Source organism: Astyanax mexicanus, chromosome 19, assembly GCF_023375975.1.
Source record: "Astyanax mexicanus isolate ESR-SI-001 chromosome 19, AstMex3_surface, whole genome shotgun sequence".
NCBI classification, from domain to species: Eukaryota; Metazoa; Chordata; class Actinopteri; order Characiformes; family Acestrorhamphidae; genus Astyanax; species Astyanax mexicanus.
Window position 1 is genome coordinate 34,038,432 of NC_064426.1, and position 17,551 is coordinate 34,055,982.

General features: G+C 41.7%; 1 protein-coding gene across 1 annotated transcript; it reads right to left on the bottom strand.

Moving 5' to 3' along the window:
- Positions 1 to 10,785: 10,785 nt before the first annotated feature.
- LOC125784403 (uncharacterized) lies at positions 10,786 to 15,636 on the bottom strand. The gene is made up of 3 exons (XM_049467874.1): positions 15,324 to 15,636; positions 13,853 to 14,717; positions 10,786 to 13,750 (listed from the first exon to the last, which is right to left on the bottom strand). Exons 1-3 carry the CDS (start codon positions 15,634 to 15,636, stop codon positions 12,208 to 12,210), a joined length of 2,721 nt encoding a protein of 906 aa, XP_049323831.1. The 3' UTR covers positions 10,786 to 12,207.
- Between the last annotated feature and the right edge of the window lie 1,915 nt (positions 15,637 to 17,551).

Consider the following 17,551-nt stretch of genomic DNA (forward strand, 5'->3'; position numbering starts at 1 on the left):
GGGTGAGCCACTGACACCACCAGTTACTCTTCTCCATCTATTTCCTGGGCGAGCTGCTAACACTGCCAGCTACTCTGCTCAACGCCCTGCCTGGGTGAAAAGTTAACAACATGAGCTACTCAGCTCTACGCCCAGCCTGGGTGAGCTGATATTTAGCACCAGCTAATGTTAACATGATAAACGCTCAGTAAACACAAGGCGTATTCTTGAAAGCAAGCTCATTCTTGAAGGGTCAGGACTGGCAAGAATAGAGTTGGTAAGAGTTCTTTATGTAAGAGTTATTTTGTGCAATTAACGTGTTTAGTATGGCCCATAGACCAATTCTATCTTGTGTAAAACAATGTATAATATGTCCCTTTTAAATCATTTTTAAATCATTGCACTGCAGAGGAAGAAATAAGCAACTTGGTTTGATGTTTATGTCAATTCTAGGTGAATATAACTTCTGATAACGATATATGACACTTCATAGGCCCTGTGCCGCAGTGCATTAAAACCTAGTGTTGATATATTGAGTGCATTGAAGGGTAGAGTCAGTTTTGCATATTTACACATGAATGATCTCTGGATTCCCCTTGTAGAAAAAGTAGTTCTAAAAATGCATAGAAACATTGTACTGGGTGGTACTGGGTGGTATGACGGTATTGTATATTGTATTATATATATTGTATACCACCATATTGTGGTACAATATGGTGGTATTGTACTGGGTGGGTACTTGGTGGTATGGGCAAAAATGCATATCACTGTATTTTTCAAGATTCTAGTGGTTTCACAGTATTTTTACTATTAGTGTTGTTATATTTTTATTTAGCATTATTGGGATTTAATATAGATTTGTGAATCACTGTAATGTTAGATGTATACATAATATAAAACACTAAAACTTTAAATTAAGGCCTTGATTACTATTGGGTTTTCTTTTTCCTACAAAATTACACAATATATGAAGAAATCAGACTGCATTATCTGAAAAACAGCCGAAGAATATAAACAATAGACCTTAAAAAGAGATACACCAACAACTTTAACACTGCTTCTTTTACAAAGCTATATATTTTAAATCATTCCATTAACACTAAAAATGGACCTAAAATACTTAACGTTTAAGTATTCAAAAAATGTATATCTCAAAAGCTTTATTGCACAAGTTAAACACAAGTTTGATTTCAATTTACAATATGATAATATTGAAGCTATTAGAGGCCTTACAGTATTAAAATCAGCCACAATTCACTTATTTCTCCAGTTAAAAAATACATTTAAATCATCCTTGAAGCTACAGTATTAATATATTTAAATACGCTATAGTTGGTGCTCTATTTTACTGAGATAAAAATGGAGGAGGAGTTCTCATTTCTCTACAGGCAGGACAGAGCTAGACCAGCATTTGACTATGACTACGTCTCCTTTTTCCTACCGATCCTCCTCCTCTCCTCCGTGACCTGGAAATTGATTTTGTGACGCCATCTTTCCGCCTGCCCGAATACTGTAGGAGATGAAAGAAGCCGCTTAAAATCCACCTGTAGTAGGCTTCCAACGGAGGATACATGAGAGCATCCTACTCCGGAAGACTTTTAGGGATTTTCGAATGACATCACTGCATCCACGCCCACAGAGCACGCAAAAATGGAGAACGCAACGCCCAAATGTACGTCATAAACGTACTAATTAACTAGGTTCCTTATCTAATTAAACAGCCAGTAAAGCAGTAATATAATTTATAGTTTAGATAAGCTGTATGTTCAGTAAAACTATATTAATGACCCAATTGTATATATATATATATATATATATATATATATATAACGGAGAAATGCGGCCAAAAATGCCTGGGAGTAAGCAGGATTGTATTGAAATATCTGAATATTTAGCTGTGTGTAATAGTAATGTTCCATTGATGCTGTTTAAACTAATATTTTTTCACTTCACCATGTATGCAAAATATAATATTTATTATTATATGTATTATTTATTAATATTTGTTATTTGTTTTATTACATTCAATAAAAAACATATTTCACTATTAAAATAATTTAATATTTACATATGCAACCTTCATCAATAGCTAATCAGGCTGTACTTTGAAGCTTGATATGCTTGTCAAAGTTATGATCTCTAGAATCTGGAATTGTGTTTATTGATTTCTCGTTTTTGTTTTTGTATGCGGAGCTCTATCCAGAAGCTGGGATTGGCTGCGCAGTATCCGGCATGTGCTGAAAGTGAGCATTGTGATTGGTTTAATTCATCGGTACTCAACATCCTATCTATCCTATATCTAAAAGCATGGGCGTGGTAGTGGGGGGAAAAGTGGACCTGAGGCCCGGGGCCCGAGTAGGGAGAGGGGCCATGAAAATCCTGATTTTTTTTTTTTTCGCTCATGTTTTTTGTGTAATGGCATGGATAGGGGCCCACTCACATTGAGAGTGTACAGGGCCCAGAATTTGCTGCTACGCTCCTGTCTAAAAGAGATCAGCTGTCCCATTTCCCCAATTGCAGCTTCTTCCCTCCATTCCTCCTCCTCCTCTCCTCTCCCCGATTCCTCCACCTTCTTCCGGGGTAGGAGAGGAGGAGTAGGAAAGGAGGAGTAGCAAAAGTTTCTGGACGCAGCCTATGGTTAGACTTTACAGGGCTGCATGTGCTTCTCTGATGGCACTGTTCCGCACAGCACTCCACAGTGCCTCTAGTGGTATGGCGGTATGAGAAAAAAGTATACCGGTTCTAGTTTACCCTTCTAGTTTACCCTTCTGTTTCTTCATAACTACACAGTAAAACTGCCAGTAAATTACAGTGAATTTTAACACTCACAGTGTTACTTTAACACCGAAAGTGTTACTTTAAATTTACTAAGTACTCCTTGTGTGTGGCTGTGTTTACACGCTAAAACAGTAGTTTTTGGAACAGACTGAATGTGAGTCATGGCTTATGATATGATGTGTAGACTGCGTGTCTAATACTTCTTTATATCAACCTCAAGTGCTAACAAAAGTCTTGGTTGATGATGGCTCCAAATTATTAGTCAACATCTTACTTCTTCAAAAATATCAACCAAAGTTGAGGCAATGGTCGGTGTTGAAAGATGATGACTGCTTGGTGGGTCTGAAGTTAAGCAAATTGGGTTTTAGAAGTTTCATCTTCTCACATCAGTGTCTTTCTAGTGCAATTAGTGCTGACTTCCTGGAAACAAGTGCTTCCTCTCTGATCATGCAAAAAAAACGTTTTAAAGGCACAGCAGATACGAAGCAGTTCCTCCTTTTGTTAATCTCTCATTTTTTGCTTTATATAACTGTTTTTGCAGTTTCTTTTAGTACAGGGGTAATTGTGTTGTGTAGTTTTTGTACTTTTCGGGGTGGAGAACGGCTTCACGGCTGAAGAGTTTACTGAGTAATTAAGTTTCATTATTGGAAGGGGGGGCATTTTTTGTAGGGCCTTAAAGGCTGCATTTATTGGTAGGCCAGTACTTCTCTATTCTGAAAAAACATACAAAATCACAACATTTCCCAGCTTCCCATGATGGGAAGTCCTTAATTTGTAGTCAATAAAGAATGAAAATTGTATAGAGATACAATTACACAACGTAAAGGAGGAATGGATGAAAGTACAGATTACAACGTTACAGCTTATCTCAATGGTTTTTCATCTTTGACCAAAAAAAGCCATTCAGAGTTAACTGCAGCAGAGAAAACTCCCCAAGAATACGGAAGAATACTTTGAGAGGAACTAAGACTCAAAAGGAGAAACTCAAACAACATTCTCTTTCGGACATAAAAAAAAAGAAGAAAAAAAAAGAAGAAGAAATAAAATCTAGTCGATAATTCTTTTTTTATCTCAGTGGATCCACAGATTTACCTACTTCAAAAAGCTCTTTTTAGTCTTCTCCAGGTGGTCCAGCTGACTTTCACACTTAACTTCTTTGGTCCAGACTGTTCAGATGGTCTCAGTCAGGACCTACTGAACCATGGTCCGGTTTGTCTGCTGTGTGAAAGCACTTATCTTTTTCTTGACTCTCACATCAATTAAAGGTAGGCTTAAACCATAGAAAAAACTGGTGTTTTGCTAAAATCTGATTCTGATCAGTAAACTGTAGTGTGAACCCAAACCTCCTACCTGGACCAAATGTAACAAACAAAAAACCCGTGGTGCAGACTCTGGTTTGGATTCTCAGGTGTTAAAAAATTCCCTAAGGCACTGCTAATACAATCAGAGGAATGGATCACGCTGCTTGGCATCAGCAGCCAGAGTCTGAGGGAGAACAATTGGCCCTGCTCTTTCTGGGTGGGTAGATGGTACTCTTTCCCCAAATCACTCCTTTTGTGATGTTGGTTTCTAGTGGTAGGGGGAATTCATTTGAACAGGGTTTGGTTACTTTTGACTCTTTTTAAATATTATTTTGTTTTTTTTCTTAGCATAAAATGCATCACCAATGTGTAGGGGGGGGGGGGGGGGTATCATCTTTGTTAGGGGAGTCTAAAGACATACACTATAATCTGTCTCTAAAGACATCTTCTATAAGATTTTTTTTACTGTAGAAACAAGTTCCCAAACATGTCTGGTATGAGTACCCAGGTAATATTAGGTCCTTTTTAGGCTTCAGATTTCCGATCTTCTGTCACCTGAAGAAGCTGCAGGTCATACAAATGTCAATGTTGAATACAATTGTGAATATGAAATGTACCAATGTTCAGCAAGATATTCTGTGTATTTTTTAGAGATAGCCCAATTAGTGTATTAAAGGTTGATATTAATCACTTATATATATCGTCTTTTCAGTTTATTTTCTCTCAAGTTTAAATCTACTTTACTTTTTAGTTAAATAAGACTAGGTAAGCAATAAGTGCAATTTTATGTAGTTGAATGCATTCAATAGATGGGGTGTATACAACAACACAAGGATTTAGAAACATAGTGTAGGAGACAACAACTCATCTCAACATTGCCCTCTAGTGTACACCTAGAGATATGTGATAATATTAGATATGATGGGTCAGTTACCAGACAAAGATTAAGCCTAGTTATAGACTTTATTTTCCTTTTAATGGGAAATATCCATTTAAAATGCTGTGCAGATTAAGACCAGGTGTAATCCCTGTCTGGGAAACGTCCCCTATAAATTGTTTATAAATGTATTGAACCATGTTACTGGATTATATCAGGACTATAAATTATATTTACACAGATTGATCCAGTTTAAATGTTTTTCATTGCAAACCAGTCTACACTTAAGCAGTTTTTTTCAATAAACCTTTTGAAACAGCTATGTTTCTACCAAGTTTTCTCAATGTTTGGGGCAATTTTCAACTAATTATACTGAGTTTGATCTTGGAGTCTAGAGCTTTTCTAAAACTGGTTCTGGATGATTAAACTGCAGGACTGAAATAGTTTCCAGATTCTCAATTTACTTATTAATTGCAGTCCGTCTCTGGTAAATTCAGTTAATTAGACGTCGATCGATTGGACACGCCCCTGCCTATATTTGGTCTTACAGCTGATAATGCATATTAGAGCAAAACCATGGGAAAAGTCATGGAGAAAACTAAACGCTGCCCGTTGTGAAACAAACCAGTCTAAACCTTTAAAAAACACTTTTATTGTGGCCTTATTATTTCCTTCTGCAGCGCCCACACAGGTTCAACTGTTCTATAGATGAGGATGAGGTGTCTTTGTACTTTGGTGCAAATCAGTCAATCAAACAGCAATACTGTCTCTTGATGGCATCCAACCATCTGCATCTCTCTGCTATCAGAGTCACACTTCTCAGCCCAATCAGCTCTTCCTTCTGCCCCGCCCCTAAACCCATACATCACTCAGTGACCCTCCCATACTTCTCCTCCCATTTTTTTTTAGCATTTTTCAAATTTGAGCTGAGGGTGGAGTCAGCTAAAATCAGAGGGTTTAGTTACCCTTTAAAAAGCTAAATATGGTTGCTCAAAGTATCGCAGTTTATCACAATATATTGAATTGTAACCCCTGTATCGTGATGCATATTGTATCACCAGGTTCTTCCCACTACACACCCCTAGTGTAGAGCTCACAGACAGGACTGAGTAGATTATAAATATTGCCATTATTATGTTACAAAGGTGCCTAAAACTTAAAAAAGTTACAGTAACCTGGAAAAAGGCATCTGTGACAGAACTTCTGAAACATAAAGACCCCTCAGACATGCCCTCATTTATGTGGCTTCCTGTGTTAAATGATGCAGCGCTGAGTTTCTTTCATCTGACGCTGATTCTGAGAAAGTACACATTTCCTTCCCCCAACCACGGCCTGTCTCTTCTGTCATATGCTAAAATAAAGGAATGTGTAGGAGGGTTGAGACAGACAGGGTTTACTGTACAGGGTGATTACAGGCATCGCAGATATCGGCTCTGCAATTCTTACCATTTTTGAAAATTCTGAATTCTCAGTCTAACTAAACTGATCACGAACTGTTACCTCAGGGGATGGCTGGCACATGTGGAAATGCCCACATCTGTATAAGTCATAAGTTATAAGAGGTTAAATAATCATATCAAGATGACATGACCTATCGAGTTTTAATTGAGATAAATACATCATACAAAGCATTACCACCCTTAGTAGACAGTGCAGTGAGTGGTAATGATCGTGACCAGCAGCATCTGGACAGAACTGTCCATGCGAACAGAGCAATAACTCTGGCAGAAATCACATCCTCATTCAATACAGGAGGCCCAGTATATGATACACAACATACGATACACAAGATAATAATTTTGTCCCCTGAACTGTGGCGTATCAGTGCTATTACTACTGCTGTCCTTTCTAGGTTTGGCCTAATGCTATACACTTACTTCCCAACATTTGGTACTAAATTACTATGAATAAAATACCTAAAGCCATGACCTAAAGAGTTAGAGTTAGAGTTAGGGTCTTTAGAAAAGGGTTTTTCTTTAGTTTAAAAGGTTAAAGAGAATAAGGGCCAAGGTCAGAATCTGAATAAAGTTTTTGTTTCCCAAAATGAATCTGAACTCAAGGATATTTAGTCTGTTTCATGTAAAACTAAATATCCCTAAACATCAAGAAATTTGAGTGAGGCAAAAAATTTGTGATCACTTTATACATTAAAATTGGACAATTTGAGTTGATTCAACATAAAAAAAACTAAGGTTTGTCTATTGCCATTGGAAACTTCTTTTCTATTTGCTGCTGACTGTATAGTATATAGTGTGTGTGGATAGTATATAATATATATAGCTATTGTTGTATATTAAATATATGATGCAAAGTCATTGCAGTTTAATCATGTTACAGAGTTAAGCTGATCTTTAGAAGTGTTTCTCACAGAGCTTGCTTGTCTGGTAGTAAAACTAGTCAGCTGGGTAGAAACCAGACGTGTTACCCACTACCCAATATAAACCAAACCACAGTCTGAAAACAAAAGCTGCACTGCCCTTGCCATTTCTTTGAAACACACGAAAAAAGAAACCTTCAGTGGCCTCTTCACAGAGATTGTTCTTTATCTGGAACCTTTTGGGTTAAAAATCCCAATATCCCATCTCTACATACAGCAAATGTAAGATTTAAGGTCACATAGAAGAACTGGTAAAAAAAAAAAAATCTTTATTGAAGAACACGCAAGGTTATCATATTGTACACCACCCTTTTGACCCAGCTAAACTCATTCTAGGGGTTTGTAGAAGTTCTACAAGGGGAACTTTAGGATTTATGTGTGAAAAGCACCTAGGAAAGAATATATCTCCAGGTAAAAATGCTAATTGTACTCAAAAGTGTAAAAAAAAAAAATATAAAATAAAAAATAAAAAAAATACATTTAGCATCCCAAAACTAGCATCCCAAAACTAGCATCAGGCTCTAGCATCCCAAAACTAGCATCGGGCTCTAGCATCCCAAAACTAGCATTGGGCTCTAGCATCCCAAAACTAGCATTGGGCTCTAGCATCCCAAAACTTGTATTGGGCTCTAGCATCCCATAACTAGCATCCCATAACTAGCATCAGGCTCTAGCATCCCAAAACTAGCATCGGGCTCTAAGGCAAGACTAGCATCCCAAAACTGGCATCGGGCTCTAGCATCCCAAAACTAGCATCGGGCTCTAAGGCAAAACTAGCAGCTCAAAACTAGCATTGGGCTCTAGCATCCCAAAACTAGCATTGGGCTCTAGCATCCCAAAACTAGCATTCCAAAACTAGCATTCCAAAACTAGCATTCCAAAACTAGCATCAGGCTCTAGCATTCCAAAACTTGCATTGGGCTCTAGCATCCCAAAACTAGCAGCCCATAACTAGCAACCCATAACTAGCAACCCATAACTAGCATCCCATAACTAGCATCCCATAACTAGCATCAGGCTCTAAGGCAAGACTAGCAGCCCAAGACTAGCAGCCCAAGACTAGCAGTCTTAGCCCAAGACTAGCAGCCCAAGACTAGCAGCCCAAGACTAGCAGCCCAAGACTAAGATGAGACTCCTCAGCTATCAGTCAACCAATAAGGAAAAACTTCCCAACATTACTTTAATGCCCCTTTAAATTCAGGAATCCCTTCCCCGGGCTAAACCAAATCTCAGAGCAGTTAACTTACATTGTCCTATTTACATCAATTCAAATATTAACATTTCTATAATTGTGCACGTATTGTCTTACAGGTTTAAAATAAGCATCACAACACAACATCTACCAGTAATCATTCATTTTAATTAACTTAAGTATTTTTTATCCACAGGTTCTTCACTCCAACTCCCCCATCTCCTGCACTGCCATGGCCTCTTCTGGTTAGTATAAGAGGAGGAACTGTCATAGCTGCCAGTCCTTTGCAACCTTGGTCCTAAGTAGGTATGTTTTAGTGTGGTTTTTTTTTTAAATAATTGTCTTTAAAGTGTGGAAGTGTCCCAGTAACAGCTTTGGTAATGAGGGGGGGCATCTTATTTTATCAAAGGGTTATAATTTGCCTGTCTTACTAACATATTAGCATTTCTCTTAATTATTATTTATTTTTTTTGGATCTCCTCTTGACCTCCACAGTTCCCCTGAACTTTCCTTTCCTAATAATGTTCCACACTGTAAAATGAATGCCATGCCTTGCTTTTAACTTTAGTTTAGAGGAGTTGAGACCTGTTGAGTTGTGTGTTTTTTTATTTATTTTAATGTCTTATTATTAACAAGTATAATGAAAGGGAATTAAACCACAGCATACTTTTTTTTTAAAGACAATTGTCCAGGTCTTTGGGAAACAAATTCATTCGCATAAAACTCACTGTTTGAAAGTGTATTCTCCAGAGTATGTACTGCAATGCATAAGTGTCATAAAAAAAAGTTTGTAATTGGTTAATAAAAGCAGGTTGGAACTATAGATAACTAACAGTGTAATAGTTTACTGTACGAACTGACAAAAATCTTCCCAAAAGGCCACCATTCATTTTGAGTCAGCAGTGTTGTGTAACTTCCCACAGGATGTGGCAGAGAGAATGGCAGTGTAATGGATGTTGTAAGTGTATAACATACAGTATTAAAAAGGTATTTAGTCAGATGTCTGGTCAGTTATTCACTTGCGTACGCGTCGTGCTGATGAATTTCTTCAGAAAAGCTAAATTTCTCAAACATCTGTTTCCACACACTGAAGCAAGATCAGTTTTTCAACAAAGAATTGATCACATTTCAGTCACTCAACACTACAGCATATATTTTATTATTAGCAGTTAGCATTCTCTTCTAAACACATCAATTTTTCTATTTCTAAGTTAGTTTGGTAGAAATCATGCAGCTTTCATGTGTGTCAGAGGAACCCCCAAAATGCTACCTTTTAACCTACCAACGTGGCATATTAGATCTTCAGTCTTCCGGAAGTTGCAGGAGTCTACCACGTATCAATAACAGCAGTGTGTTTTGTTTTTTTGTTTTTTCTTCCCCTGGACAAGGAGCATCATGGCTTCCATCAAAACTCATTTCACCTCTGACTACTCTAAAGTACATTCCTGTCTGGTAAAAGTAAAAAACAATGTGATTTTAGCATTGCCTATGGGGGACTAAATGATTGTAAAAGGCATGTTGAGGTGAGATACTGTGACATAACTAAGTCTAGGTCTGGGGGTTCCTCCCTGAAAAATTTTTTTGCAACTTGGGATGTCTGGCATATGGCAAATCTGGCTCAGTTGGTGAAAATAGACAAAATGGGGTACAATTTTTGCTTTTTAATATCACTAATTACAAAAACTGCATCCATGATTGACATCTGTAAAAGTAGCAAAGTATGCTATAAGCAGAATATCTGCTGAAACAGTCAGCTTAAAGACTAGCTTTTGCTGGTACTTGGTCTTTGGTCAAGGTGGTAGAGGAGTGAAGAAAAAGAAATCTAGACAAATACATCCAGTGCTAGCAAGCTAGCTGGTTACCAAACTCATGATTAGCATGATTTACACTGTATTACATTTGTCATGATTACTTGATACCTCAAGAGGTGTGGGAAAATAATGGTAAATGGAACAAAGGAAATGCCACAAAAAAAAAACACACAAGCAAACTCAAAGCAGGCTGAGCACAGTTTAGTCCTCTTTTTGACTTTTCTTTTTCAGGTCTCTCCTTATAAGACCTTTTGCGTCCTTCTGAGATTTTTCCCCACTGCAAAGGTGCAACAGTGAGGTCTGGTTTGACAGGTTTATGGAGGCTCCAGCACAAGTGTAGCTGGTGGACACTAGTCACCACCAGGGATTCTGGGAGTTTGAGTTTTGAGATCCAACTCTAACCATTTCTTCCCCATTGTCCACCAGCCCCCCTGCTGGCAGCACATGGCACAGCACTCACCATTACATACATTTGCTAAGTGCGGACCACGCCTTATAGAAGTAGAAAAGGAGGAAGAAAAAGGGGAGGGAACTCGGGGAAATTTGGGCTGGAGTTCTGAACTGCGTGCTGAAGAAGCGTGCAGTTATATCCCCCCCTTTTTATTTAATGAGAAGTGGAAGAGTAGAAAAAAAGGGGGTTGCAGGGGAGGAGGTGGGTTGCGAATTTTTCGTCACGAGAGGTAGTTAGTTAGGGGAGGTATTTATAGGACGGTTGATTGATACGGGGTGGAGTTAGAACGTAGAGTTCGGGCGTGGTCCTTCTCCCAAACTTTTGTTATTACATAACATCATTTTGCTAAGTGCGGACCACGCCTTATAGAAGTAGAAAAGGAGGAAGAAAAAGGGGAGGGAACTCGGGGAAATTTGGGCTGGAGTTCTGAACTGCGTGCTGAAGAAGCGTGCAGTTATATCCCCAAAATATGGAGCTTATAATGAAGCTAGTTTGAGATGAGCCTGTCTCAAATCGTCTGGTTTGGAACGGATGTATAAGTGGTACGCCTGAGAAGACCACCGTCCGAGAAGCTTGATGACGTGCTCGGGGATTCCTTGTCTGGAGGCGTTGGATGCTGCACCGATGCGGAATGAGTGGGCGGAGAATTGGTCTGGTGAGTAACCGTTGACTGAAAGGATGCGGCGGAAATGTGTGTGGAACCAGTGCCTTGTGATAATACTACCAGATTCCGTGGTGAACAGAGGATCTGAAGGTGATGCTTGTTGAGAGAGCCGGAGATTTAGGTGGTGGACGAGTGGTTCGTACGGGCTGAGGGGTGAGTCAAGTTTAAACAGATGGAGGATCGTGGTTTTGCCAAGTTGGTCAGTTTTGCTTCGCTTGATTTTAAAGGTGAGAGTATCCGAGTCCAGGATGCTGAGATCTGATATGAGGGGGTATGAAAAGGAGTTGTGGGAGATTTTAAGTGAAGTGAATTCTGAGCATCTGAGGAATCCGAAGTATGCCAGGAGAAATATCGATTGGAGCGTGGAGGATGTTGTCGGAGGGTAAAAGCCTGATCGGAGGGTTTGAATGCAACGATGGAGGATTTCTGGTGAGATGGGAGCTCGTTCGTGTGAGGATGGAGTTTCTGATTTTTGGATTCCTTTCAGGAGGAGGGAAATTTGAGGGTGATTAGAGGAAGGGTGTGGTATGCCAGTAATTAGTTTAGTGAAAAAATTGATAGCTGCCAGATGGACTCTGAGTGATGAGGAACGGGCTGAATGTTGAGTGTGAATGAAAGTAATATAAGCTGCTATTACGGATGGATGATGAGAAGGGAAAGATATATTATGTGCGGAGTGGAAATTTTTGTATGCTTTCCAGCTTGACCAGTAAGTAGAGAGTGTCTGTGGGGAAACGGCTGAAAGGATGGTTTGTTGTGCTTGGAGGATTAGTTCGTTCAGACGGGGGTTAGGTGTAGTGTAGTTAGTGAAAATGGAGGTACCGGCGTTGGGTTGCAGTCTGCATGCGGAGCCAAGGATCTGAATTTCTGGAATTGAAAGCGAGAAAGAGAGTCAGCAATAGAGTTAGATAAACCTGGGATGTGGACAGCTTTAATTATAAACTGATGCTTTATGGAGTGCCAAGTGAGGCGACGGATAAAAGGCATTATTTCTAGCAATTTTGATCTACTTTTGTTGATGATGTGGACCGCGGCGAGATTGTCTGAATGGAGTAAAATTGATTTTCCTGACCATTCATGTCCCCAAAGGAGGGCAGCGACAACTATAGGATAAATCTCCCAGAGCGCGGAAGAATCGCGCAGGTGCGCAGCGGAGCGGACGAATTGCTTCGGCCAGGCAGAGGCGAACCAGCGTCCGCCGTAATAGCCGCCGAAACCAGAGGAAGGCGCAGCATCAGTGAACAGCTGAACATCAGAAGGGCTGGAAGCTGCGTCGGCATAGAAAAAGGAGATCCCGTTCCAGTGGCGGAGGAGAGAGAGCCAGAATCGGAGCTCCGACGTGCAGTATTCGTCGAGCGTGACGAAATGGTGGAGGGATCGGACAGAAGAAGATAAGCGAAGGAGATGGGAGATGAAAGAACGACCCTGAGGTATGATTTGGGTAGCGTAATTAAAGTGGCCGAGCAGGGAAAGAAGCTGCTGTTTAGTACGGGTGGGAAAACTGAGAAAGTCGGAGATGAAAGAAGTGACGCGATTAAGCTTTTCCTGAGGAAGAGAAGCTTGGAAGGAAGCGGAGTCGAGAATGATCCCGAGGAACTCCAGAGACGTGGCGGGACCCACGGTCTTCTCCTCCGAAATCGGGACTCCGAGACGAGTGAAAGTGCTGGTCACGGCGTCAAGGCCCCGCGAGGGGGGCGAGGAAGGCGAGTCAACGACGAGAAAATCATCCAGGAGGTGGAGCACGAACGGGAGCCTGTGTTTATTCAGCAAGATCCAGCACAGCGCCTCAGCGAAGGAATCAAAAAGCTTCGGGCTGCTTTTGCACCCAAAAGCAAGGCGAACGGAAAAGTAAAACTGATCGTCCCAGCGGACTCCAAAAAGGTGCCAAGAGTCAGGATGGAGGGGTAGGATTTTAAAAGCTGAGATGATGTCGGCCTTCGACAGCCAAGCACCTCTGCCGGCCAACTTGATGGCTTCGATGGCACAATCCACGGTCGCGTAACGGAGAGAAAATTCAGAACTAGGTATGAGGCTGTTTATGGACGGGTCCGAAGAGCCATGCGGAGCCGAGAGATCAATTATGATCCTCTTCTTGCCAGAGTATTTTCGTGTGGCAATGCCCAAAGGATTGATGCGAAATACAGAAAAAGGGGGCGTTGAGAAAGGACCGATAATGAAACCACCGGAGAGCTCCTGTTGCAGAAGGGAAGACACGACATCGGGCTCGGCCAGAGCGGAAAGGAGGTTAGGACAGGTGAGAGAAGAGCTCGGCGAGGCGACGAGACCGGGGTAGAAGCCAAAGAGAAGGCCGTCCAGGAGGCTGCAAACGAAGGAGGTGTCAGGGTGAGCAGACAGGTCAGCGGCGAGAGCCGGTACGTTGACCGGGGTGGAGAGGAACCGCAATAGTCAGCTCCGGCCGAACTTGGGGGGACGCGTTGGGCAGCAGGAGAGAGCGTGCGCCAAACCGCATCGAGAGCAGACGTGCAGCCTTCGACAGGAGGAAGCAAAACAACCCAAGTGGTTGAAATTGTTGCAAACCATCTGCCCGTCGAGAAAAACGATAGGGCGGCCGAAGCTGTCGCGGGCGCCCGAAGAGGACGGGCGCACGGGAGCGGCGCGCGCCGAAGAATGTTGGACGGGGGCCGGAGGGGCGGTGGAGGCTGCCTGGGAACAAACAGAAGCAGGGTGAGAGGGGCCGCCACACGCGGAGCAGGAGAGGGAGCTACGTCCCGCGAAAACGTGGCAATAAAGTTCCAGGTCTGGGGCACCCCAGAATGTAGCAAGGTTCCACTGTGTAAGACGAGCCGCGGCGCGGGCTGAGAAGAGGCGATGATATTCGTAGAAACCAGAGCCTCCGAAACGGATAGCCATATCCAAAATCAAGGACAGATAGTCGTCCAATTCCTGGCGGCGTGATGGAAAAGCCGAACAGATGACATCCCTGAAGATGGAGAAGGCAAAGGCGAACTCGGCTGCAGAGAGGATTTTGGAGACGCGGGGGCCTGGTTGATGCAAGGTAAGCGAGATGTCGCCGGTGTCGATGACACGGGGAGCAGAAGAAGGGGAGGGGAGAAGTAGGGAGGAAAGATCGACATCCGCACCTTGAAGAATGCGGTTCCGCAGAGAGGAGGAGACCAGGGGAGGGTTGAACATCCGTGCGTTGGCCGGGGGGGCAACAGGCGGTGCCGTAGACAGGGAGAATGAAGAGCACGGAGCTCCGGTGAAGGGCGCGGCGAGTGCTGCAGACTGGGGGGGAACGGGGATAGAAGTGGAGGGGAGAGGCTGGACTGGCATAGAGTGAGAGAATGAGAAAGGCTGGCTGGAATACACTGGTTGGGGAACGGCAGAAGCGAAGCAAAGGGGAGGGACGAAGGATGAGTGAGGGAAGGGATTGGACGACTGAGGGAGGGGGTTGGACGGCTGAGGGAGGGGGTTGGACGGCTGAGGGAGGGGGAGTTGGACGATCGAGGGAGGGGGTTGGACGATTGAGGGAGGGGGTTGGACGATTGAGGGAGGGGGTTGGACGAATGGAGGAAGCGGGGGGGAAGGAGAGAGACGAGAGAAAACAGCCGGGATCGGCAAAGAAGGAGAGAAGGAGGCAGAGGAGAAGGGGAGGGGTTCGGGGCCCGGAGGAGGCGCTGAGGCCGAAGCAGGTGGAGGGCGTGCCGCGCCTGCGGCGCGAGAGGAGCCGTGGCGAAGAGTTGAGCGGGTGACGTCATCGGACCGCGACGCCGGTGCGGCTCCTGCGCGCTGTTTTCCACCCAACGAGGAGAGATAGAGCGAAAAAAGTTCCGCTTTGGGAGCAGAACGGGGGAAAGGGACGCCGCGGTCCTTCAAAACCCGCTGTAACTTAACAACAGTCCAATCGGACATGCGAGGAGGCTGGGATTTACCAGAAGAGAGGGGCTCGGCCGGGGAAGGGGGTGCGGGGCCGGCTAAGGAAGCCGGGCGCCCAGAGCGGCGAGCTCGACCAGGAGGAGTGGGGGAAGGAGGAGAAGAGCGACGGGAGCGCTGAGATCTGGGGGTGCGTTGGTGAGGACGACCAGCCCGGGAAGAAGAATGGGTAGAACCAGGAGTAGAACCAGGAGTAGCCGGAATGGAGACGACAGACCTCAAGCGATGAGCCCGGCGAGAGGGAGCAGGAGCAGAGACGGGCTGGCTGGGAGGGAAGAGGTCCTCATCGGAGGCGGTGAGTTGGAGATCCATGGGGAGCGAGCAAATGCTGGCAGGTGAGTTCGTCAAATCGAATGCTACGAATTTTTCGTCACGAGAGGTAGTTAGTTAGGGGAGGTATTTATAGGACGGTTGATTGATACGGGGTGGAGTTAGAACGTAGAGTTCGGGCGTGGTCCTTCTCCCAAACTTTTGTTATTACATAACATCATTTATCCAAAAACTTATTAAGGGTGACTGATTTGCAATGCAGTTCAGCATTTCACAGAAGTGACTGCAGATAGTAAGTTGACACTTAAAAGTAAATCACATTAAAAATAAGACCATGAATTTAATTGAAACATTACAGGCAACAATACACAGCAAAATAAAGTTGCACATTTATTCAACATCAAGAGTAAATAAAAAAATAATAGTGAAGCATAAGTATTGGCCATATAATGTATATGACAAAAAAAAAAAAAAAAAAAAAATATATATATATATATATATATATATATATATATATATATATATATATATATATATATATATATAATACTATATAACTTTATAGTACAGACCGCCCCCATGTGGCCATTGATAGAGTTGCACATACCGCAACACACACACACACACACACACACACACACACACAGAACAACATTTTTTACAAGCATACAGTAATACAATAAATTAAAGTCATACTGAGAACACAGAAAGCTAAGGTAGGTAACAAGTGAGTTGAAATTTATGCAAAACGTCTTTCGGTAAACAAACAAATGCTAAGGCTAACAGTACTGCACTAGCCAAAATTAGTGAAGTCAAGCTTAAGTGTTTCCCTTTCCAGTGTTTTCATCCTATTGGCATATGTCCTCGTTTTCATTTCAAAATTTCTTGTTTTCACATCAGCGTTTACTTCCACATTCTACTGCATCTCAAAATTCGAATATCATTAAAAAGTTACTTTATTTCAGTAATTCAGTTCAAAATGTAAAACTCATATATTATATAGATGTATTACACACAGACTGATCTATTTTAAGCGTTTATGTCTTTTATTGTTGATGATTATGGCTTACAGCCAATGAAAAAAATAAATCAGTTTCTCAGAAAATCTGAATATTATATAGACCGTTTCAATGACAAAGCTACTGCGCATGTCTGTTCCTTCGACGCTTCCGGTGGCGCTATTTTCAACTATACAGCTGTCAAAATGAGAGCCCATATTTTGCAAATCTCCCGAAAACAGAGCAAACATATGGTCAGAAATTAGTAAAAAGTGATCAAACCTCTTTTCCTGATCCTTTTGATGAGGATTTAAGAGGGAAGTTTTTTTTCCTCTGATTTAAAACGCTTCCCAGATGTGATCACTACCTTGTTGAAACGGAGGCAGTGAAAGGGCACAGCAGTTTGGACGCATATAATTAATTTCTCAGTGGAAAAGTTGGGAATATTTGTTGCTATAGTAGAGAAGCATCACTATAGTGTATGGTGAGGTTGGAGCAAGTCAAACGCTATCCAACACGTACTCTGCATGATTTATAGATAAGAAGCAGGGAGAAGTTGTGAGCGGACACTGTAACTGCACGGCAGGTTAGCAGTGTGAAAAACGAAAGCAGGCGTGTTTACTATGGAGGAACAAAAATGACATAGGTATAAATAAATGAATAAATAAATAAATGTTGACATAAAGAAATGCACATATAAATGAATAAATAAATATAAAAATAAGAAATGTATTTATTAATTTATTGATTTACCTATACAATTATTTGTGCACATATTTATTTATTTTTATATATATTTATTTATGTATATATTTATATGTGCATTTATATATATATTTATTAATTTCAACATTAATTTATTTATTCATTTATTTGTTTACATATTTATACATTTATGTGTGTATTTATTATTATGTCATTTTTGGTCCTCCATAGTTTACTTGTTTAAAGAACAATTT